General features: G+C 47.7%; 1 protein-coding gene across 1 annotated transcript in view; it reads left to right on the forward strand.

Moving 5' to 3' along the window:
- The window catches only part of SLC29A3 (solute carrier family 29 member 3), a 46,227-nt gene extending 35,335 nt beyond the window's left edge, over positions 1–10,892 (forward strand). The window contains exons 4-6 of the mRNA XM_011372177.2: positions 551–777; positions 5,135–5,297; positions 9,482–10,892. Coding sequence (XP_011370479.1) covers positions 551–777; positions 5,135–5,297; positions 9,482–10,136 — 1,045 coding nt within the window. The 3' untranslated portion in view covers positions 10,137–10,892. The remainder of the gene's footprint in view (positions 1–550; positions 778–5,134; positions 5,298–9,481) is intronic.
- The last annotated feature ends 13,085 nt before the right edge of the window (positions 10,893–23,977 follow it).

Genomic DNA, 23,977 nt, shown 5'->3' on the forward strand with positions numbered 1-23,977 from the left:
TAGCATATAGAGAATGCTTAGAAGAATACCTAGCACAAATTAAGTACTGAGTGTTTACTATGATGACAGTGGGGATGATGAGAATATTTTTTTTTCTATTCTCCCTTTGCTTTTCTCACTGCTAAGTATTGGGGAAAGGAAGTCCAGTGGGTGATTGCTCTGTTTAAACACAAAGCAAAGCCAGCGGTAGCTCAGCCCTGTGGCAGGAGGAGTGGGGAGCTTGCCTCGAGAGCCCCTGGGCATTACCCCGAGCCAAACACTGTTCCTTGCACTCTACACCTTCCCTCTGGAGATCCTCACAGCCACCCCTTTGGGCAGACCCATTCTCCTCCCCGTTGTACAGATTTAGAAGCTGAAACCAGAGCGATTGAGTCACTTATCCAAGGCCACACAGCTAGTGAGCCAAGAAGGGCAGGATTCAGACCCAGGCCTCCTGACTGCAGTCCCAAGCCCTGAGACCACCTGCCGCTTCTCTTAAGAACATTCACCAACCCCACCCTGGCATGGTGCTCTGAGGGGTCTCTAACCGCTTCTGGCATCCTCGCCCTAGAGTTTCGACTCATGTCCGTGTCCTGGCCTCGCTGACTATCATGCTGACCATCTTCGTGGTGATGACCGTGCTGGTGAAGGTGGACACCTCCTCTTGGACCCACGGCTTCTTTGCTGTTACCATCACCTGCATGGCGATCCTCAGCGGCACCGCCACCATCTTTAATAGCAGCGTCTTTGGCATGACCGGCTCCTTCCCTATGAGGAATTCCCAAGCACTGATATCAGGTGAGAGCTGAGGTCCAGACAGCCCACCAGGTCAGTTCACCCCAGGGGACATGTGAAGGAGCCAGATGTGAGCATGTGACAACCCATCCAGAAAAGAAAATAAGTGTTAGGTATGTTTTCATTATCTGTTACTGTGTAACAAAGCATCCCAGAACTTAGAGACTTAGAGCAATAAAAGTATTTCTTTTGCTCACATCTGCAATTTGGGCAGCAGTTCATGGGACAGCTCTCCTTTGCTCCACACAGTGGAGCTGAAACAGCTCAACTGGGGCTGGGGAATCAACTTTCTAGATGGTGTGCTCGCCTGGCTGGCACTTTGGTGCTGGCTGTTGGCTGGAAGTTCAGCCAGGGCTGGAGTCAGGATTCCTCTCCACCTGGACCTTACCATGGCTGCTTGGGCTTCCCCATTGCATGGACTCTGGGTCATAAGAGCAAGGATCCCAAGATACCCAGGCAGAAGTATTTTTTCTTTTTATGACTTACCCATTTAGGGTCACTTCCACCATAGCCATAAGCTCATCTGAGTTCAAGAGGAGAGAACAAAGACCCATATGTCTCAGTGGGAGAGTATAAAAATCCTACTGTGAGAAGAGCAGGCGGGAGGAAGGACATAGTTGCAGCCGCTTTTGGAAGACACAGTAGCTACCAAGTGTATTTCCTAAAACAGCATTCTTTCCTTTCTTTCCCTCCTTTTCCCCCTTTCCCTTTTCCCTTCATTTTCCCTTTCCCTTACCTGTTCCCCCTTCTCTTTTTCTTCTTTTCTCCCCTCTATCTGCCTTGTTTTCCTTTCTAATTTTATAGAAGACATGCTGTTATGCCAGGGATACAAAGATGAACAAAGACTCAGCTTCTCAGGTGCTGACAGCCTAGTAAACAATCTCCTCCATTGCTCTGAACTTTGGCATTTTATGGGGTGCTGATGCACAACTTGGGTCAAACCCTTTAGCTGACATGTTTATGCTGATCCTAAGCCTGTTTCTAGCCCTTAGCAGTTTTGTTCTCTCATGCAGATGTCCCAACAAGATAAAAAGGAGCTGGGTCAGTAAGAATCTGACCCGGGAGACCACCTCTTAAAGCGAGGCTTGGGGCTCAGCTGCTCAGTTCAGCATCTCCACACATCCCTGTCATGGGGAGGAGTGCTGTGAGCATTTGCCCACTTGAGAAAAATTTCACAAAGAATCTGCTGTATGCCTATTAATGAATAATGCCAGGTAGTATGTGACAGGGATGACAAATACCTCGACAAGAGTATATCCCCTTCCTGCTCCCAAGCCAGTGCCAGACACCACTAAAAGATCTGTATCTTTCCTCCTGAGCCTCTAAATCCTTCTCAACACAGCATTGGAAGCAGTTACTGTCAATGGGTCGAGTTCAGATGTGACCTCAAATCTGTTTTCCATTTTTGATAGAGGATTAGGCTTCTGGCTCTATCTTGGGAAACCCTTGGGCCTAAAATAAAATAAAAATGGACTCATTGCTAAGTTTCCTACGTACAATCAATATGCCCTAGCGATGCTTCAAGAAAGGGCATGCCCAGGCTGAAGGAAATGGCCACCAAATGCTGGATTTAATTCCCAAAGAGAAGCTCTTATCCCCTCATCTCCCTCCATCCTGCTGGAGGACATATTTCTCAACAGCACATCAGCCTTGCTGGGTACCTCTTCAGAGGCCAGTGATTGAACATATCTTTTATGTTGGCAAGGGGCCCTTCTGGTTCATCTGGCCACCTGCAAATCTTCTAGGGAAGGGAAGTGGCCTGTGAACTTTTCCAAAGGTCCAGTCCTGACACTTCTGTATTAATTACCCTGAGCCCTGAGCCATTGTCATCACTGTGTGCGGCCCCCAGTGAGTACCCGTCACCCTGGAAAGTCCGAGGTGTCCCACTCTCCCAGAGGCCCAGTTCCACCTTACCAGCCCGGTTGTTTTTTCATCCAGAGGAGCCCATCTGTGAATTCTGCCTGTGTTGGCATCTGAGAAACAATTCATTCGTTTTGTACTGGTGTTTTTTTAAGCCCCTCATTTGCATGTATTTCCATAACTGATGAGATAAAAGTAGGGAGTCATGAAGGATGAGCTCCCGGAGGCCTGGTTTGTTGTTGATGATAATATTGTAAATTCTCTACAAGTTGAGAAGAGAGAGAGGAAAATCAATAGGCAGTGATGTTAGATCTCTTCCTCGGGGCAGCTGGGGAATGTCTTACTGAGTTTAACCCCAGTTCTTACAAAACGCCGAGGTAGGGATTACAGCTTCTCAGAAGTTGGCAGCCTCTTGGCAAAGGGTTTACCCTGTTGTTGCTGCTTTGATGTAGGAAGGACAGAAATAGCCAAACACCTAATTTGGAATCTGAGAAGATTTATGTGACACTTCTCTGTGCCAGACACTGTTCTGAGCACTTTACATCTAATAATCCTTTTAGTCTTCATAACAGCCCTAAGAGGTGGGTATTATCCCCATTTTACAGATGAGGAAGTGGAGGCACAGAGAGGTTAAGCAACTTCTGAAAGTCACACAGTCAGAAGTGGTAGAGCCAGGATTGGACCCAGATGTTCTGGTTCTTGAGTCTGTACTATACTAACTTTTATTTCTTTGCCTTCCCCTCAAATCCCAACCTCTGGCTAATAGAGCTCATGTTGACAAGGTTGGAGAGAAAGGATCATCCATCAGGGCCATGGGCCATTTGCTGCAGAGCCATAGTGATGTTGGGCAGAGTGTGAGTGAGGCAGTGAAGATGCGTGTCACAGAGGAAGAGGGCTGGAACTGTCCCTCTCCCACTCATGCAACAATGGGCAGAAAACTGGTGCCCAGTCAGAGCCGCCTAATAAAACAATGACAGAGCACTTCACGCCCACACGGAGCAGTTTTCTGTCTGCTGTTTATAGTCAGCCGCTTCTTGCTTCCTTGAGAATCAAAATTCATTCGTTCAGCCAGTCAGTCAATCCATCACCATCACCAGGCACTTACTATACTGATACTGAAGGTCGTATCTGTGTGTTCAGTGCTTTTTCCATTCATTGTCCCACTTCCCCCTCTCTACAGTCTCCTGTGATGATAGGGTGAATATTAGCCCCATTTCCCAGGCAAATAAATGGAGGTAGAGAAGAATAAATGATCTGCTCACACATTTAACACATGTAACCTGACCCTGGGCCAACACGAGTTGACTACCCACGGTTGGGAGGGTTCAACGAAAAAAGGAAGACACATCCCTTATCCTAAGAGCAACCGTGTGATTGCGGCAAAGAAGGGGACTGGCATTTGTTGAAAGTCTACTATGTGCCGGGCCCTTTCTAAACATCATCCCCATTTTACAGATGAGTAAACTCTGTCTGCAAAAAGTCACTTTAGCTCCCAGGTCACAATGAACAAAGGGCAGAGTCAAGGGTCAGCCAAACATCTGTTTGGCTCTTGAGTCCACTAAGTTGTGCTGACTCATCTGTTAGGTAGCAGTGAAAGGTGTGGTGTCGCATCGTCGCATGGCTGTTGTGCCAACAGAGAACATTCCTTATGGTGGGGCAGTTGTGTGCATATGAGTGAATGTGTGTGTAAGAGTGTGATAGCATATGTGTATGGATACGAATGTGTATGTGTGTGAGTGGGTGTATGTATGATTGTGTATGTGAGTACATATGTGAATGTGATAGAGTAAGATTTGTGAGCATGTATGTGATAGGGTATGTGTGTATTGTGTGAATGCATGTGAGTATGCATGTATATGAGTGTGTGTACATGTGTACACATGTGTGTGCACATGTGTATGATGCCACAGCTGCCATGGGAAGCAAGGTAAGTTCTGTGAGCTCACGGATGGGAGGCACAGGATCTTGGTAACCGGTAAGGACTCCCCAGATCGGATCGCCTGGTTTGCAGGCAGCAGGAGAGCCTGTGCCAGGACATTCCCTTAGCCTTTTTCTCAGTGTGGTTGGTGGATGGTTTGGGCCAAGAACAGGGGAGAGAAGCTCTCTGAAATGTCTCACACCAGAACCTAAAATTTCTGACCCCACCAGAAGGGCAATAAAGAGAGAGAGAGGGCCAGGGTTCGGAGGCGAAACCAGGAAACAGGCAATATGTCGGAGGCCATTTGCTGCCTCAGGCAAGCAGCTTCTTATAAGTCCATCAGAAAGAACCAGGACCCGAGACATGAAAACTGATACCCTGTTAGAGTCAGAGAGTTCACGGCTCTAGAACCCCTCCATGTCTGCCAAGGATCCAGGATACTTTGAGAACTGCAGCATTTTTCTCAGCAGGGAGAATTTTTATTTTGGCTCCTTTAAACCCAAGCAGAGAGGGGTCAGGCCCAAGACACAGGGTAGGTGGACCCACCCTGTCCGGTTCCTTGGTGACCTGTGCTGTCCACAGGAGGAGCCATGGGTGGCACCATCAGTGCCCTGGCCGCCTTGGTGGACCTGGCATTGTCCAGTAACGTGACGGACAGCGCGCTGGCCTTCTTCCTGACTGGAGACGTCTTCCTCGGGCTCTGTGTTGGGCTCTACCTGCTGCTGCCCCGTCTGGAGTATAGCAGGTGAGGCCCTGCCTCTCACTCTCAATTCACTCTTCTTTTATGTGTGGTTATATCTTTATATTATTTGATATTTCTTCTATCATTTAATGAGATGGCATGTTTTCTTGCTTACTGCCCATCTGCCCACTGGAGTGTGAGCTCCCTGAGGGCAGAAATTCTGTGGATTTTGTTCACTGCTATATCCTGGTGCCTTGAGCTGTGCCTGGCTCATAGTAGTCACTCAATAAATTGGCCAGGCTGACGGATGCGAGAAGTCGGCTTTGTGCTGCACCCCCAAGCAACTGGAGTCTGCAGATTTTTGGTCAGGGAGGGTAGGTGGTGGAAGTGGAACCTGAGGAATAAGATTGATGAATAATAGCTCCATTCTCTGAGCACCTCTGTTGCCCATGCATTGTGCTCGTCCTAGCCAGAGAGGTTGTCACTCAGTTATGCTCACACACCTGTTCCTCACAGGGTGCAGCACTATGATTTACCATTCATATATGAGAAAACCTGGCACAGACAGGTTGTGTTACCTGCAGGAGTCCCACAGCCTGTCCGCAGCAGCATCAGGATTCGAACCCGATTTCACACCTGTGTTTTCAACCACCATCTCTCCGGGCCTTTCTCTACTCTGTGGGACGTCTTTTCTTGTCTCAGTCTCTCTTTCTCTCTCTCATTCCTTTTTCTTTCTTGCTTCCTCTTGCTCTTTAAAAAACAACCCTTGACTTTTTCTCACATTTTGTTCTTCTCAATGCATTTTCATATCCATTATCTTATTTGATGTAAGAAAGGCAGGAATTATTTTTCCCACATTACAGGCGAAGAAACTGAGACAGAAGGCCGGTGGTTGGCCTGTGGTCCCACATTGTGTGAGCTGGCAGGGCTGGAGACAGAGAGATTGAGTCCTGGCTCTGCCCTTTTCTACAGGAACCTATTTTGTGCAATGGCACTAAGCTAAGCAGTTCATGTATACATTTTTTTTTTCATTTATTATACATTACAACTGTGTGCAGTTGTTACTGTATTTTCCCATTTTATAGATGAGGAAACCGAGGCTTTGGAGAGTTAATAGATGTGCTCAGGTTGCTCACCTGGTGAGTTGCAGTCAGAGATTTGTTAGGTTTCTGGAACTACCTACACTCTTTCTACCGTACCATGTCACGTCCTTGGCTTGTGACTGCAGGGGTCTGACCTCATCATTTATTCCTCTTGTCCCTGTGAGAGTCACTTCCGTAATCAACAGAACCCCATTTCCACCAGAGCAGGTTGCTTTCTCCAGTTTGAGGATTATTACAACTTCAGCTGGCCTCAGCGGCCTCAGGAGGATAAAAGGGGCCTGAGTGACTTGACACTGTGTTCCCCAGTATTCCAGGCAGCTACAGACCCATGAGGTTGCCCATCACTCTGTCTGCAAGAAGTCACTTTAGCCCCCAGGTCACAGCGAACAAGGGGCAGAGTCAAGGGTCAGACATACATCTGTTTGGCTCTTGGTCCCCTGGGTCCACTAGGTTGTGCTGACTCTTCTGTTAGGTAACAGCGAAAAGTGTGGTGTCACATGGTCACATGGCTGTTGTATCAAAAGAGAACATTCCTTGTCCTCTTGGTCACTCACATGCACACAATTGCCCCTTCAAGGCCACTGTCAGAAATTGCCAAGTCATGCTCCATGACAATGTCCCTGTGAATCCTGGGGTCTGGCTGAGTCATTGTCCCCCCAGCACCCCATATACTGCCTGGCCTTGTCACTACTGATTAAGTTATTTTTAAGTTACTGAATGAGCAGTGGGCAGGAGGTTCCCAGCACTCTTTCTGCTGTTTCCCCGTGTCCTGTTTCAGAGTGCTTCAAAAGGGTCAGTTTCCAGGGGGGTGGCCTGTCTTCCCTGTTTGCCTGAGACTGAAGGCATTCCCAGGATGAGGGCTTTCAGTGCTAAAACCAGGACAGTCTCAGGCAAACCAGGACAACCGGTCACCCTGGATTCCAGTCTCACTTGAGCAGGCCCAAAACCTTCCTAGCCGAGCACATGAGAGAACACCCAGAGCTATGCTGTCCCTTGGAAGCTTCTACTTCTTTGCTCATTAACACTTTGGTCAAGACTGTTAGGTTTATAGAAACTCAGCTGGATGGAGCCTTAGGGAGACCTGTGTTCCTGGAGCTGCTCAGACAAAATCTTACTTTTTAAAAAGGGAGCCCATAGGTGCTGCTGCACCAGGAGGGCTGGGCTGGGCTGCCCTGTTCCACCCGGGAGGAACTGAGCCTCACGCAGTCTTGGAGGCTGGTAACCATTGTGGGGTGAGATGAGACAGTTAGTTTTGGAAGAACTTATGAGGAAGAGCTTTGACTAGAGGAACTTGTTGGGGAGCTTTCTCAGAGCAGACTTGAGGCAAGGACCTGACACTAAGTAGAGGGGGAAGTAAGAATATATTTTTTTCCCTAAATAGTGATTGTGAAACAAGACAGGGTTCAAGGCTGAAACACCCTGCTCAGCATCACATGAAAATGTGATTCTGGGGAGGAATCCTCCCACCAGCCCACTTGTTATCTGGAGACTCTTAGAATGGGAAGACTGGCAGGGATCTCAAAAGCTCATGGTTGCAGAACCCCTCGATTTTACAGAGGGAGAAACTGAGGTCCAGGGTGAGGAGTACCTGTCCTAAGGTCACACAGGGAGGCAGAACAGGACTGAAACCAGAACCCAGCCATCACCAAGCTGCTGTTCCACCCCCACACCAAGCCTTCTGTTTGAGGTATCTTCATACAGTCAGCTTGTGTCTTTTAGCTTTCAGACACCTGAGGCCAGAGAGATCGAGTGACTTAGGCAAGGTCACACAGCAAAGCAAAGTGACCAAAGCCTTTTCTATTCTGGTCAGAATAGCAGAAATGGAAAAAGATTGATAATATTCAGTATTGAGGATACAGGGGAAAAATCACTTTTATAGGCTTCTCCGTTCTTTCAATAATTATGTTTCGAAGGGCTATACTGTGCCTGGAGATTTAGCTGGAAACAGCCAAACATGCTTCTTGCCCCAGGGAGCTGTCTTCTATTAAAGGAGACATGATAAACCCGTAAACTAACACAATGATTATAAATTGTGGTCAGTTTTTTAAAAAGAAATAAACAGGTGCTCTCATAGAGATTAAAAGGTATGTTATTTTAGTTAGGGTGGGTGAGTCATATAGAGTAGAGATAAATTAGTCCTGCCTGTTTGGAGAGCAATACATCAATATCAAAAATTTAAAGGTATAAACCTTTTGATCTAGCAGTTCCTCTGCTAGAAATCTGCCCTGCTAAAATACTAGTACAGGTGTGCAAGAATTTATCTATAAGGATATTGCACCATTATTTGCCATAGAGAAAAACTGGAGCTAACCTAGATGTCCATCAGTAGGGGAGCAGTTAGATTGTATATCCATACAGTAAAACTCTATGCAGCAATGCAACAGGAAGACATAGAGCCCAGTGTCCCTGTGTGAAAAGATGGCCACAGGATTGTTCTTTAGGCCGTTACGTGTATGCATTTACGTATAATAGTTATTCATGTTAGGCAGTTATGTGTTTATTATTTATATATTTGTGTATTTATATATTTAGGAATTACACTGTCGCAGAAAGCTTTATAATATATATGTATGTTTGATGCCATTTTTGCTTAAGAAATGTAATTGTGGGAGAGGGGCGCGGGGTGTTTGCACATGCATGGAACAATGTACACCAGAATTTTAATGATCATTGCCTCTAAAGAGCAAGACCAGAGGTGAGAGTTTTCATTTCTCTTCTGTATTATTTGGGTTAATTGCATCAAACATGTGTTACTTTTGTAATTTAAAAAATTTGTATTTTTAAATGCTGTTTTATCTCTACCTCTCTCACCCCCAAAAACAAAGTATATGGTGGTCAGAGCTGGTCTCCTCCATCCCTGCTCGGGGCACGGCCACCACCACAGAACAACAGGCTGGAGTCCAGCCTCTCAGACAGTACCAGGACAGGCAGGCCAGGGACTGTGCTGGGGACTTCCCTCTGGCCACCCCACATACATTATCTGAAGGCATCCCAGGGCTGCAGGCCATCAGGGGCTCAGGGTTTATATGCTGAGCCTAAAGGTCCCTCGCCTTATCTCTGTTTTTTTTCTGAGGCCTTCTAACCATGAGTCCTCTCAAGTCTTTTTTCTGAGGCCTTCTAACCATGAGTCCTCTCCCCCTGCAGGTACTACATGAGGTCTGTTTGGCCAGCCCACGTGTTTTCTGGTGAAGAGCAGGTGCCCCAGGACTCCCTCAATGCCCCTTTGGTGGCTCCTGGGTCCAACTATTCCCCGACACCACCCCTTCGCCCCATCCTGAAGAAGACGGCTGGCCTGGGCTTCTGCATCATCTACCTCCTTTTCATCACCAGCATCATCTTCCCCTCCATCTCTACCAACATTGTGTCCCTCGACAAGGACTCAGGCTCACCGTGGACCACTAAGTTCTTCATTCCCCTCACTGCCTTCCTCATGTACAACTTTGCCGACCTCTGTGGCCGGCAGATCACAGCCTGGATCCAGGTGCCAGGGCCCAGAAGTAAGGTGCTCCCCGGGCTGGTGCTGCTCCGGACTGGCCTCGTCCCGCTTTTTGTGTTCTGCAACTACCAGCCCCGAGTCCACCTGCAGACAGTGATCTTCCTATCTGACATCTATCCCATACTGTTCAGCTCCCTGCTGGGGTTCAGCAATGGCTACCTTAGCACCCTGGCCCTCATCTATGGGCCTAAGATTGTGTCCAGGGAGCTGGCTGAGGCCACAGGAGTGGTAATGTCTTTTTACATGTGCTTGGGCTTGGTATTTGGCTCAGCCTGCTCTGCCCTGCTCGTGCACCTCATCTAGGATGGAGCGATGGCAAGAGCATCAGTGCTGTGCCATGCTTGGGATCTCAGCAAGATGGGCAGGACATGCCAGGAGGGCTGGATTTGGGCTCAGTGCTGAGAACAGAGCACACCTGTGCCTGATCTCTCCCCAAGGAGCTGGTGACCTGTGCTGTTCCCATGCCAGGCAGAGACATTCCAGACACTTTAACGGAACATTCTCGAAGAACTTTTGAAGAAGACCGAAAGACACCTGAATAAGACACAGTTACACGGTCACAAAGTGAGGAATCACTTTCCTAGATGATGGTTACATTCCGCCTTTCTTTATAGCCTCTTAGGGACTATGTTGCCAGTGTTCAACTCACTTAAGAGGTGCGCACCAAAATCCAGCTTTGCTGTTTTCAGCCGACAGCAAGCTGTGAGAATTCTCAGCCCTCCCTAACCAGAGTGGTCTCCCTGGAATTGGAGGCCCCCTGAGATGGCCCGTCCTCAGGCTCAAGACCTAAGCCTATGCAGACCCCTGCTTTCTGTGTGTGAGAGAGCATCTACCAGCCAGACTGGGAACCCCAGAAAGACAGGCTTTCCAGGAACCCTTCATTCCCTAAACTTGAATTCTGGAGAGCCTCCCCGTACCAGAGACTAAGCTTGTCAGGCCTGGTTTTCAAACAAGGATCTTTAAAGTGGTCTATGGCCTGGGTCAGGGCTGGGTCTTTCAGTGTCAATGTTTACAACATGGTCATTGGTTCGAGGGCATATTAAACACCTGGACATTTCATGAAGTGTCTGTATTAGGGTCTTGGCACGAAAGAACATACTGAAAATGGGTAATTTGAGGATATTTGAAGAATGGGTGTAGGAATCCTAAGGGGTTGTGCATTATATCCCAGAACTAGTAATAATGAGGCATTCCACCCCAGGTCTGACGGGATAGAGGCTGGGGCACACCCAGCCTGCTGTGACTGCCTGAGGTAAATGCCCTCCCTTCTCTCCCTTCATCTCCTCCTATCTCTTCCCCATCCCTGTGGCCTGAACCACAGCCAAAGAGTAGGCAGAGAGGATGGAAAGTGGATGGAGGGGCAGAAGGTGTCTGGCCCAGGGCCTCATCCAGAGTGTGGCTGCTAGCCCCTCCGCTTTCATAGGTCTATTTGTTATTAACGTCAGTAGAGCTCTGAAGCTTTGGTCAGCAGAATTCGGTGTTGCTTTGTCTGGTTTGTTCTGGGTAGTTGTGTATTTTGAAGCTGTCATTTTTCAAAAACGATCCTCAGATCCTGTGGTCTCCCCACATTCTTGATCATCTGACATGAGTAGTCCTTTATATTTCTTCAGGTTCCACAAGGCTTCTGCAAGGCTGTTCCTGGGAGAACTGACTGGCTTAGGAATCCAGGAAAGAAAGAAACTAGTTCAGACCAGCAGTTCTTTCTAAGGCATCATGCAGAAAGAAAAGAGCTTGCCCCCAAGAAGTAGCAACACTGAGAGCCATAAATCCATGCACTACTCTGAAGTGCACTGGCTCCATGGCGTCCTGCAGACAGCTGATTAAACTGAGACGCAGTCAGTAACCCACCCTGTGGCAGCAGCTTACCTTCCCTACTGGCTCCGGCTCCCTCTCTCTGGCCAGAGAATTGAAGGTGACACCCTTGAAAGATTTTTTTTTTTTGAAACTTGATACCTAAAAAGTAAAAAACATTTTAAAATAAATTCTTCCCTCTTCCTCCCCTTGTAGGAGCCTGAAACCTCCCCTTTGGTTTTTTCACTGACTTTAATGCTGCTGATCATTTGGGGCATCTGGCTGGGGCTGCAGGCCATCAGGGGCTCAGGGTTTATATGCTGAGCCTAAAGGTCCCTCGCCTTATCTCTGTTTTTTTTCTGAGGCCTTCTAACCATGAGTCCTCTCAAGTCTTTTTTCTGAGGCCTTCTAACCATGAGTCCTCTCCCCCTGCAGGTACTACATGAGGTCTGTTTGGCCAGCCCACGTGTTTTCTGGTGAAGGGCAGGTGCCCCAGGACTCCCTCAATGCCCCTTTGGTGGCTCCTGGGTCCAACTATTCCCCGACACCACCCCTTCGCCCCATCCTGAAGAAGACGGCTGGCCTGGGCTTCTGCATCATCTACCTCCTTTTCATCACCAGCATCATCTTCCCCTCCATCTCTACCAACATTGTGTCCCTCGACAAGGACTCAGGCTCACCGTGGACCACTAAGTTCTTCATTCCCCTCACTGCCTTCCTCCTGTACAACTTTGCCGACCTCTGTGGCCGGCAGATCACAGCCTGGATCCAGGTGCCAGGGCCCAGAAGTAAGGTGCTCCCCGGGCTGGTGCTGCTCCGGACTGGCCTCGTCCCGCTTTTTGTGTTCTGCAACTACCAGCCCCGAGTCCACCTGCAGACAGTGGTCTTCCTATCTGACATCTATCCCATACTGTTCAGCTCCCTGCTGGGGTTCAGCAATGGCTACCTTAGCACCCTGGCCCTCATCTATGGGCCTAAGATTGTGTCCAGGGAGCTGGCTGAGGCCACAGGAGTGGTAATGTCTTTTTACATGTGCTTGGGCTTGGTGTTTGGCTCAGCCTGCTCTGCCCTGCTCGTGCACCTCATCTAGGATGGAGCGATGGCAAGAGCATCAGTGCTGTGCCATGCTTGGGATCTCAGCAAGATGGGCAGGACATGCCAGGAGGGCTGGATTTGGGCTCAGTGCTGAGAACAGAGCACACCTGTGCCTGATCTCTCCCCAAGGAGCTGGTGACCTGTGCTGTTCCCATGCCAGGCAGAGACATTCCAGACACTTTAACGGAACATTCTCGAAGAACTTTTGAAGAAGACCGAAAGACACCTGAATAAGACACAGTTACACGGTCACAAAGTGAGGAATCACTTTCCTAGATGATGGTTACATTCCGCCTTTCTTTATAGCCTCTTAGGGACTATGTTGCCAGTGTTCAACTCACTTAAGAGGTGCGCACCAAAATCCAGCTTTGCTGTTTTCAGCCGACAGCAAGCTGTGAGAATTCTCAGCCCTCCCTAACCAGAGTGGTCTCCCTGGAATTGGAGGCCCCCTGAGATGGCCCGTCCTCAGGCTCAAGACCTAAGCCTATGCAGACCCCTGCTTTCTGTGTGTGAGAGAGCATCTACCAGCCAGACTGGGAACCCCAGAAAGACAGGCTTTCCAGGAACCCTTCATTCCCTAAACTTGAATTCTGGAGAGCCTCCCCGTACCAGAGACTAAGCGTGTCAGGCCTGGTTTTCAAACAAGGATCTTTAAAGTGGTCTATGGCCTGGGTCAGGGCTGGGTCTTTCAGTGTCAATGTTTACAACATGGTCATTGGTTCGAGGGCATATTAAACACCTGGACATTTCATGAAGTGTCTGTATTAGGGTCTTGGCACGAAAGAACATACTGAAAATGGGTAATTTGAGGATATTTGAAGAATGGGTGTAGGAATCCTAAGGGGTTGTGCATTATATCCCAGAACTAGTAATAATGAGGCATTCCACCCCAGGTCTGACGGGATAGAGGCTGGGGCACACCCAGCCTGCTGTGACTGCCTGAGGTAAATGCCCTCCCTTCTCTCCCTTCATCTCCTCCTATCTCTTCCCCATCCCTGTGGCCTGAACCACAGCCAAAGAGTAGGCAGAGAGGATGGAAAGTGGATGGAGGGGCAGAAGGTGTCTGGCCCAGGGCCTCATCCAGAGTGTGGCTGCTAGCCCCTCCGCTTTCATAGGTCTATTTGTTATTAACGTCAGTAGAGCTCTGAAGCTTTGGTCAGCAGAATTCCGTGTTGCTTTGTCTGGTTTGTTCTGGGTAGTTGTGTATTTTGAAGCTGTCATTTTTCAAAAATGATCCTCAGATCCTGCGGTCTCCCCACATTCTTGATCATCTGACATGAGTAGTCCTTTATATTTCTTCAGGTTCCACAAGGCTTCTGCAAGGCTGTTCCTGGGAGAACTGACTGGCTTAGGAATCCAGGAAAGAAAGAAACTAGTTCAGACCAGCAGTTCTTTCTAAGGCATCATGCAGAAAGAAAAGAGCTTGCCCCCAAGAAGTAGCAACACTGAGAGCCATAAATCCATGCACTACTCTGAAGTGCACTGGCTCCATGGCGTCCTGCAGACAGCTGATTAAACTGAGACGCAGTCGGTAACCCACCCTGTGGCAGCAGCTTACCTTCCCTACTGGCTCCGGCTCCCTCTCTCTGGCCAGAGAATTGAAGGTGACACCCTTGAAAGATTTTTTTTTTTTGAAACTTGATACCTAAAAAGTAAAAAACATTTTAAAATAAATTCTTCCCTCTTCCTCCCCTTGTAGGAGCCTGAAACCTCCCCTTTGGTTTTTTCACTGACTTTAATGCTGCTGATCATTTGGGGCATCTGGCTGGCTAGTGACTCATTTCATCCACAGGTGTTTTACAACTGGGCAGCAAGTCTGCTTTAAAGTAAAACAGCAGTCTCCGAGCTTGTTCACAGGGCCCACCCTGGAGCTAACAGAGAAGGAGTTAGGGGCGTCTGGCATGCCTGGATAAAGAATAGCTTTCAGAAGTAGAGGAGGTGTCCCTGCTAGTGAAATAATTTGAAACTATTGTGGCATGAAGGGGGAAGAAGGTAGCTGGCTGGGATGATGCAGCTTTGGTGGGAGCTGAGATGACAGACTACAGCAGTGCCAGCTTCACTGGGGGAGGAGGTCTATTCTGACTTTGGAGGGGCCAGCTGTTTGGCTGTTGGGATTCTCCAGGTTTTTGCCCTCTGTTCTTTGTTGCTCATTCTAGTGGGCTTTCACAAAGGATCCTTCCTTCCCAAGGAGGTAGAAAAGAAAAGAAAAATATGCCTCCAGGCAGAGGAGTAGGCAGTGGAGTTCAGATGTCCTTGTCCTCCAGTCACTGTCATAGTAGCTCAGGGCTTGGCTGCTCTAGGTCTCAAGTCTCATGTGACCCAGGCAGGCTTATGGAACTATCTCACATGTTTTGGGAAGTAAACAAAACTTGCTAAGGAGAAGGAGATTTTCCAGTGTGTGTGTGTTGGCGTGGGGGGTGGGGGGGTCCCCAACAAAGTTGCCTTTGTCTATTAATTCTCTTATTTAATCCAAGTGGCAGTTTTTATGCCACTTGGGATTTCCCTTGTGTATTTCCTTGGGATACCCTCGTGTATTTCCAGACCATACATGTTTTCATTTTCCTCTTTTGATTTAACAAAGAAAGCTAGAGGCAGCCTAATTAGTTTACTTTTCAACAAGGATGTGACTGGTACTTCTAAGAAAACGCTTGTTTCTAGGTACATGAGGACATGAGGTGACTTGAACCAAAGGTGGGTGTTATTAGCAAAGACCTTCATTCTCCTATCTTCAACCTTGTGCTCCTGAGAGAAGATTCAGGACCACCTAATCAGCTTGGATATGATGTGGAAGGAGGTTACTGCAGGACTGCAGCTTCTGAGGCCATGTAATGTTTTTATAGAGTTCTCCAAGTAGAAGAGGTCCAAAAATCACTTGAGAAATTTTATTCCAGTGCACATTAAATTAAAAGCCCAGAGCTTATCTCAACTTTGCGGGCTTTCTGAGTGAAAGCGTCTAGTATCCATTTTACCTTCATCACTTCCTTGGTGACATTGTCAGTGCCAGTTTTGCCCATGACTCAAGTCACTGCTGCCTTCCACCTACTGGCTGAGGTCGGTTCAGTTCCTAGTCCAGCTTTGACTCCGGCAGGATCCCAGAAGGAATTTCGGCCCTACCAGCGGGTGGAGGCGGGGACTGCTCATGGCCACAGACCCAGGGTCCCGAGCAGCTTGTCCACCAGCTACCCAGACTCCTGCCCAATGCTACCCTGTGCCATCTGCTTTAACTGCAAGGTTTCTCCTGACTGTAGATGAATACAGTGAGGCTCAGAGAGGTTAAGTAACTACTTACCCAGGGTCACTCAACTACTAAGTGGCATAGACAAAAATCAAACCTGATCTTCCTAAACTCAAGTCCTCGCCCACCCTGCCCTCTTGCTCCCCTGGTTGAGCCCTGACTTTCTCCTTGGTTCTTAATACCTGTTGTCCCTATTCCTCACTCTGTGGCATGCTGGAGTGTTGTGCCGAGTAAATGTATTGCCTAGAATCCTGGCACTGGCTCTGACCTGAGCTGATCTCACCAGTGCAGCTGGCCAGACCACCTGCTGAACTGAGTCCCTGTGGGTCCTGACCCTGGGCCTACGTCGGGCCCACTTTTGCCCTTCCTTGTCAGGCACAGCATCTTGGGATTCCAAGCCCTGCTGCATCCAGTCCAGTCCAGTCCAGTCCCCAGCCCCTGCCCTCCTGGTCCCACATCGCCTCCTCCCCCATGCCAGCCCTTGCTGCGGGGCACCTGAAACCTATAACTATCTACTTTTTAAACCCACAGTATAAACTGAGAGTTTCCTCTAACTTCTGGTCAGAGGCACTTCTCAGTGGGATGCCCAAGGCCACCGGGTCAGCTGGTTGGAACCTTGTGGGGCAGAGAGCATGGCTGTCTTCATTGCTCTCCTTTGGGGTCAAGCCTACTGCAGCTTCAAGTTGAGGTCATCGTCTCTGGCCGATGCTGCCCTCATACCTCCCAAGCTTCGAATTCTGGTTCTGCCACCTCCTAGCTGAGTCACGCTGGCCCAGTCTTGCTGACACCTTGTCTAAAATGAGAAGCCTCTCAGGGATTAAATAAGTCTCAATATTGTATGTACAAGTAAGTACTTGGCATAGAGCAGATCTTCAACAAATGTGTGGGGTGTTTTTTTTTTTTGTTATTTTGGGTTTTTTTGCTGCTACCTGGACTGTCTGTTGCAATGCCCAATTCCTTTCCTGTGGCAAGTTGTACCCTGCACCCATCACTTGGTACCCACCCCCTCCTGCCTGCTGTTTGATGCCCAGGCCCAGACATGCCTGACCTGGGGCAGGGAGCAAGGGGAAGAATCCGAGACCCCAGACCAAGTTCTGCCCCTCACTTTGACCTCCAGGCAAGCCACTTCCATTTTTTTTCCTAAGCCTCAGCTGGACACTCCAACAACTATCCTGCCTTCATCATGAACATGTGGCTAGATACACAGATGCTCTTTAGAAATTGGTGTGTCCCAAACGGTTCCCAGAGTCTGTGTTCTGGAGCCACATTGCCTAGGTTTTAATTCTCATTTCTAGCTGCATGGCCATGGGTAACTTCAACCTGACTCTTGTTTTCTTATCTGACAGTGGGGGCGATTATAATACCAGTATCAGATCTGGTTGTTGTGTACATTAAATGGTATACTGGAGATGCATATAAAACATTTAGAATCGAGCCTGGTATGTAATCAGCACTAATCACCAGCTCCTAAAAGGCTGTATCTTCAGACTCCACTTGGAGACCCACCGTACTAGACCACCAAAGACTGATGAGGGCTTGTCAGGAGCTCACACCTGGCCCAGAGAGAGAGACAAGGGCTCCGTCTGCCCTGTTCCAGTTGAGGGCTCAGAAGAAGCTAAAACATTGTGGACATTCACTCATTGTTCCTTTAAAATGTTTACAGGTTTGGGGCAGAGCCTTTGCATTTTAAGTGTCAAGTTTATCTTCTCCACCAGCCCCCAAGGTTGGCACCCAGTGGCTTTACTACTCAATTGCATGTTTCCCACCTGTTCCCTTTACCGTATTCAGGAGGAAGGAGGGACGGGGGAGAGAGGAGGGAGTCAGAAAGGGTGAGGCCTGAGGGACAAGTCGGCTCCAGCCCACAGCTTGGAGTTGACTAGTTGGAGGTAGTGGTCTCCCTCTCTCCCTCCCAGGCATTGCTTGTCATTGGGGAGCAGCAGAGTGGGGTTCAGGGCCACCTCCTGCCCAGGAGGCTGGGTCACACCTACCTGCTCTCTAGAGCTCATTAGCTGCTGAGGTGGTGGTAACTGTTTTTCATTTTGCTGAGTCTGCTTAGACTCAAAAAGGGAAATGAGCCATTACCAAACAGCAACGCTTTTTTTAAAAAAAAAAAAACAAAAACTGAATCAACTGCATTTTCTAATCATATTTTAGAAGCTAAGAATGCAGAAGTCTGGCCTTATCAAAGTTGTCTTTCAGAAGAGGGTTGTCTGTGGCTTGCCTTCTGCTCTCAAAGCTCTGTGGGAAGGGAATGGGAGGAGTCAAATGCCAAAATGTGCCAGAGCTGTTAGTGCCACACCAGCTGGTATTTAATAGCTGGCCACAAACAGATGGCCTGTTATGAGGATGTCAGGACATTTTTCTTTCCTTATTTTTTGCTGCTCAAGACCCTCAGGCTTTGCCCTGTTGGGTAAGGACTAGCCACCTCAATTCTTGAAATAGGGTAGAGCCAGGGTACATGGCTTACAATCAGGGGACTTTGAACAAATCACTAACCTCTCTGAGCCTTAGCATCCTCACCTGTAAAATAGGGATATTAATTTTATATACCTCAAAGTTCTGATGTCAAAGTGCCTGTCAATAGCTTTTGTTATTATTATTAAACTATCTATAGATCCATTTGTACTCCATCCCATGGGACAAGGAGTCTATAGGACAAAGGGACATGACAGCTTGGAGCTCACACCCCTCCCTACTTCTGGGCCATGCTCTGAGTACTTGGTACATCTGAATCCCTTGCCTAAATGGGCTCAAACCTGCAACCAGGGGCTATGCAGGCTCTTTCCTAGGTCCTTCCCCCAAGGGAAGACTACTCAAGGCACTTCCAGCCTCAAGAGATGGCTGTGTGCAACTGGTGCTGTCGGGGCATAATGGGATAGCGTATCCACAGCTGTGCTTAGGACAGGGGTCCCCAACCCCTGGGCCATGGACCAGTACCAGTCCATGGCCTGTTAGGAACCAGGCAGGAGGTACGCAGGAGGTACGCAGCAAGCAAGTAAACAAGCAAGCAAAGCTTCATCTATCTTTGCAGCCACTCCCCAGCGCTAGCATCACCGCCTCAGCTCCCCCATCAGATCATCAGGCATTAGATTCTCACAGGAGCACCGGTCTCTGGTGTCAAAAAGTTTGGGGACTGCTGGCTTAGGAGCCCTCTCAGATGTGAGATTGAGCCATCACCTTCCAGAACAGATCTCAAATCAAGGGATTTCAGATTCAAATCATACCTTCCAGGTTGTTAGAAAGGCACATGTCTAGGTAGGAGAAATATGTTTCTTAATTTGTAACATATATTGAGATACATGGTATATGGGCCTTCATTTGTACTCCTGCTGTGGGCCCACAAATGTTCCTTCTTATTACTAGATGTTTGAATTCTACTTCCTTTGAGCCAGGCAGACCTCTTATTTCCCCCTTTTTTCTGTGTGCCGTTCCTACTATTTCCTCTCCTCTGTCTTCCTAAATATTCAAAGCTCTACCTTATTTGGAAGTGTAGCCAGGATTAGCAAAAATTCATAGAGATTTCAGGGGCTCCCTTCTCTCCCTTACACCATTTCTTACCCTTCCCCTCCCCACAAAGACACAGAGGATAGACAATGGGCAAGGACCCTGGTTGATAGCTGGGCTCGTTTTGGTCTCCTTAGCATTTTCCAGACAAGGTGTCCGTGCTACTTCAGGGTAAGTAGAGATCCATGCTGCTGCTGCCATCATGGTAACCCCTAAGCCATAGGGACTGGATGATACTAAGAAGAGCCATGGGCTCCATCCTGGAGGGTAGGGGAGGCTCTAGAAGCCTAAGATTTTTCTGTAGGGATCAAGTATAGGAAGAATGGTGTGCTGGGTCCTTCCCAACTCCGTCCCGGAAGGGTGCAGATCCTTAGCTGGCAGAGGGTAAAGTCAGTTGGTGAGAGGTAGCAGCCAACTTTACTCCATGAGTTGAGGCCCCTTTGGGTTCCCTAACTCTTCCTGGGCTTGCTGCTAATGGTGTTATACACATTTTGCTCCACATAAAACCCTTTCCTAATGTCCCCTTCCTACTCAGACACCCTTTGGCAGTATAGACTCTACTCCAGAAGTGGGATTACTTGCCTCTGTGAGTTGTCTCCCCTACCCCAGAAGAACAGTTGCCCCCTCCCCCTTGCCTCCTGTGGTCCTGGGATGATGCAGCAGCAGTGGTTGAACAGCCTTTGGGCACATCCAATTTGCTGAATGCCTGCTCGTCTCACCTGTGCCTGAAGTGGCTATATACAGAGAAAAGTTATGAGAGGAAAAGGTGAACCCACTAGAGGCTATCTAGTGCTCTTTACCTGCCCCGCAGACCTTTAGAGAATCAGAGTAAATACTGGATATTAGACAGTTTTATGGACTGTCTCAGTCACTGTTTCTCTAAGTGTTGAAAGTGAACTACTGGTACTGTGCTGGGTGACTTTAGGTGCTGTGGGCCAGGGCATGAAACAACACAGAATCCAAGCATATGGAAGTTCTTCCCTTTCCAATTCTTTCCATCTTGAGTACCCACAGAGGAAACTTTCACTTTAGTGCTTGAATATTAACACCTCACTAAAACTTGCTATTCTTTCTTTTTAACAAAATGAGATCAGGCCTCAGTTCAGGGTCTTGCCCACTAGAATGAAGAAGACTGCTTTATTTTTATTAGTATGTCTTTATGGTTTCTTGCCTTCTATTTATGACAGGTGATACTGTTTTCCAATAAAGCAATAATACAGCTTGCTTTTTAAAGTAAATGTGAGTAAAGCAACTGAGTTAAAGAATAGTAAAAAGATACAGGTGGCACTTGGATATGACAAATATCATTCAAGTTTATCATTTTAGAGGTAGGGAAACAGACCCAGTCAGGAGTCCCCAGATTACAGAATGGGTAAGTCTCCAACATTTAGACAGTGTTTTACTTGAAGGTCACATGGGCTGGATAAAGGCCTCCTTTTAACCTTAGATCCCATTAACACTCCTTTACTGGCTGGCATTTCACTATTTTCATTTTATCCAATAAAAGTGATAATTTCTGAAGTTACTGATTGTCCCCTTTAAAATCAGGGCACAAACCTGGCCATTTTCAGAGACAAACAGCTTTAGCTCTGGAGTTAGCAAGAACTAGCAGAGGAGAGGAAGGGGTAAAAATAGAAGTAGAGAGAAATAGGAAGTAGAAGACACAGCAGCTTCAACATTTTTAAGGATTTGAAACTCTGGAGTTGGGCAGTCACGTTTCCAACTGTGCCTGTCCTAAGTGGACAAAGCAGTTTGTCTCTGGCAAAGTCACTCTTTAATGATGTGACTATTGTTGCCATGACTTTGATTTGTCCACTAACTTTGCTTGAACACTTAGTAGATGTCTGGCACTTGGCTAAAACTTGACATCCTCTTATCAATTCTCACAAAAAACCTTTAAGATAAAATCTTGGACTCTGGAGGTGCACTACTTGGGGTTGGAAATCTGCCCTGTGGTGCTGTGTGACTTAAGGCAAATTAAATCCCTCCCTGAGCCTCAGTTTTCTCATTTCTCTAAAATGGTGTAATACCATTATGATCTCTTAGGATTATAAAGCTTTTGGGTAAGAAGTAAGCAGTCAATACTCATGTCACTTAGTATTAAGCATTATTGATATTATCAGTACCAAGAAGGCAAAGAAGCTTCTAGAAGTCATTCCACCCAAGGTCACAGAGGTGAATCAGGTCAACTAGACTGGTGCATAGGTGCAGGAGTGTTTGGACCTCCTGGCCTCGGTGCCCAGAGCTTTGGGCAGTGAGGCAAGGGCTGCTGGAGTGAGGCCCAGACTGCCCAGCAGATACTCCAAGCTCGCTCCGGGACTCAGCCGCATCTTCCTGGGGCTCCGACTGGCAGGAGACTCACTACTGTGACATGCCAGACAGTATGCGACGGTCCTATAGTCCCTCGAGGCCGTCCAGACTGATGACATGCGGCGATGACGGGCCCACCACGCTCAACTCTACGGTTAGTTTATCCCAGCACAGCAGCCCTTCCACCCACGCTGACCACTCTGCAGCTGCATCCGCAACCGCCATGAAACTGACGGCTGAGGGCGGCTTCCGGGAGCCGCTGGGCATGCCGGGAGGCGGGCCTCACAGCCAATCCCCGCGCGGAGGCAGGCAGTGGTTGCCCGGCAACGGGGCGGGCGCCCAGGTGAGGGGGCAGGGCCGATAGAGCAGTGCGAGCAGGTGTGGAAGCAGGAAAGGGACGCGAGCTGCTTGCCAATCCCGGAGGAGGCTTCTTTTTCCTCCAGTTCCTTCACTCTTGCTTGGATTAGAGAAAAGAAAAGATCCTCAAAGCAAATGATAAGAAACAAGAAGCCATAGGAACTAATAATAATAAAAAAGATACTCATATTACTGAGCACTTACTATGGGCCTGGCTCTTGACGGGGATTATTTCATTTGATCCTCATTTGATCTTGTAAGGAAAGTATGATTACTGTCCCCATTTTGTAAATGAGTAAATGGAGGTTTACACAGATTAGGCACCTTGCCCAAAGTAACTAAGCTATAGAGTAGCAGAGCTGGAATCTGAATCTAGGTGGTCTTGAATCCACATGGTCTGTGATCTTAATAGATCAAGCAGTGGACACTCATTTCAACTCAGCAAGCATAAGTCTGTGTTCTTACTAGATCTGCCCTCAGGGGCCAATCCAGCTTTTGGGGTGAGAGTGGGAGCTTATCACCGAACTCCCTTTCGCTGATGTCTCCCTTTCGCTGATGTTTAGCGGCCTAAGGTTGCTTGATTTGCACATTTCCAGGAAACCACAGTTCTCACTCCCTTGTCACCAGCCCAAGCCCTCTAGGCTTGTACCCTCAGGAGGAATGTCCTTGCCTTCTCTGGGTTCACAGCACTTTTGACTTGAGATCTCAGCTGTCTTTCTTGTTAACAATTTCTCCTCCTCCTCTTTCTGTGATCCAGGAATGGTGGCTGTGTTAACACATAGGGGTAGGTGGAGGGACGCTGACAAGAACACAGGCCTCAGTCTTTGGCTCTGCTGTTGACTTTGGGCCAGTCTTCTTTTTTTAAACCCCTCAGAGTCTTGTTTTTCTTATCTGTGAAGTGGGGAGTCCCATTCTGCTCCCATGAGGTTGCTCTAATGATGCCCTAATGCAGATATTCTAAGTGCACATGGCAGACAAACAATATACACACATGACACAGGCAAGAGCCAGGATGGGTGCAGATTTGCAACTGTGATTTCCCTCTGTTCCCTCCATCACAATGAAGAGGGAGCTTAGCAGCTGGTCTTCGGTTCTCCAAGACCCTGGTCTGCCAGAGGCTGCTGGTGATGCCCAAAGGTAGTGCCCTTTTTCCGAGCATTACTATAGCAGTCACTAGGTTTAAGGATGCCCCAATGCTTTGCAATTCCTTGACTCCCCAGTTGAAATCTGGGTGGTTTTAAACCCAGATGTTCTATGTTCTTAATGAGTCAAGAGGTGGACACTCATTTCAATACAATAATTTCTCACCACATCCTTTGTTTTTCCTTTGTGGCACGCATCATGAGTTGTGATTATTTATCTGCTTGTATGTTTTTTAAACACTTTAAAAAAAAACATGAAAAATTATAAGCATTTACAAAAGAAAACAGACTAGTACATGGCTCTCATGTACCTTTTACCCAGCTTCAAAATTACCAACTCAGGGTCAATCTTTTTTCACCTCTAGCCCTAATCATTCTCCTACCCCTGTAACAATTTGAGGCATCATACCATTTCATCTGTAAATAATTTTTGGTTTATATCTCTAAATGATTAGGGCTCTTTGATAAAATATAATCACAATCCCATTTTTACACTTAAAGAGATGAACAATAATTCCTTGATATGATGTGATTATTGTTAAATGTCCGTTTCCCTCCACTGGGCTGAGGCCTTCATGAGAGTTTTCTCTCTTGTTCTTGGCTGTATCCACAGTGCCTGAGACCTAGCAGATGGTTGGTAAGTATTTGTTGGATGGATGAATGAATAAGAGAAAGGCAAAAGATGCTAGGACCCACTTTGCTTTCTGTGG

The sequence above is a fragment of the Pteropus vampyrus genome, unplaced genomic scaffold (assembly GCF_000151845.1).
Source record: "Pteropus vampyrus isolate Shadow unplaced genomic scaffold, Pvam_2.0 Scaffold202, whole genome shotgun sequence".
NCBI classification, from domain to species: Eukaryota; Metazoa; Chordata; class Mammalia; order Chiroptera; family Pteropodidae; genus Pteropus; species Pteropus vampyrus.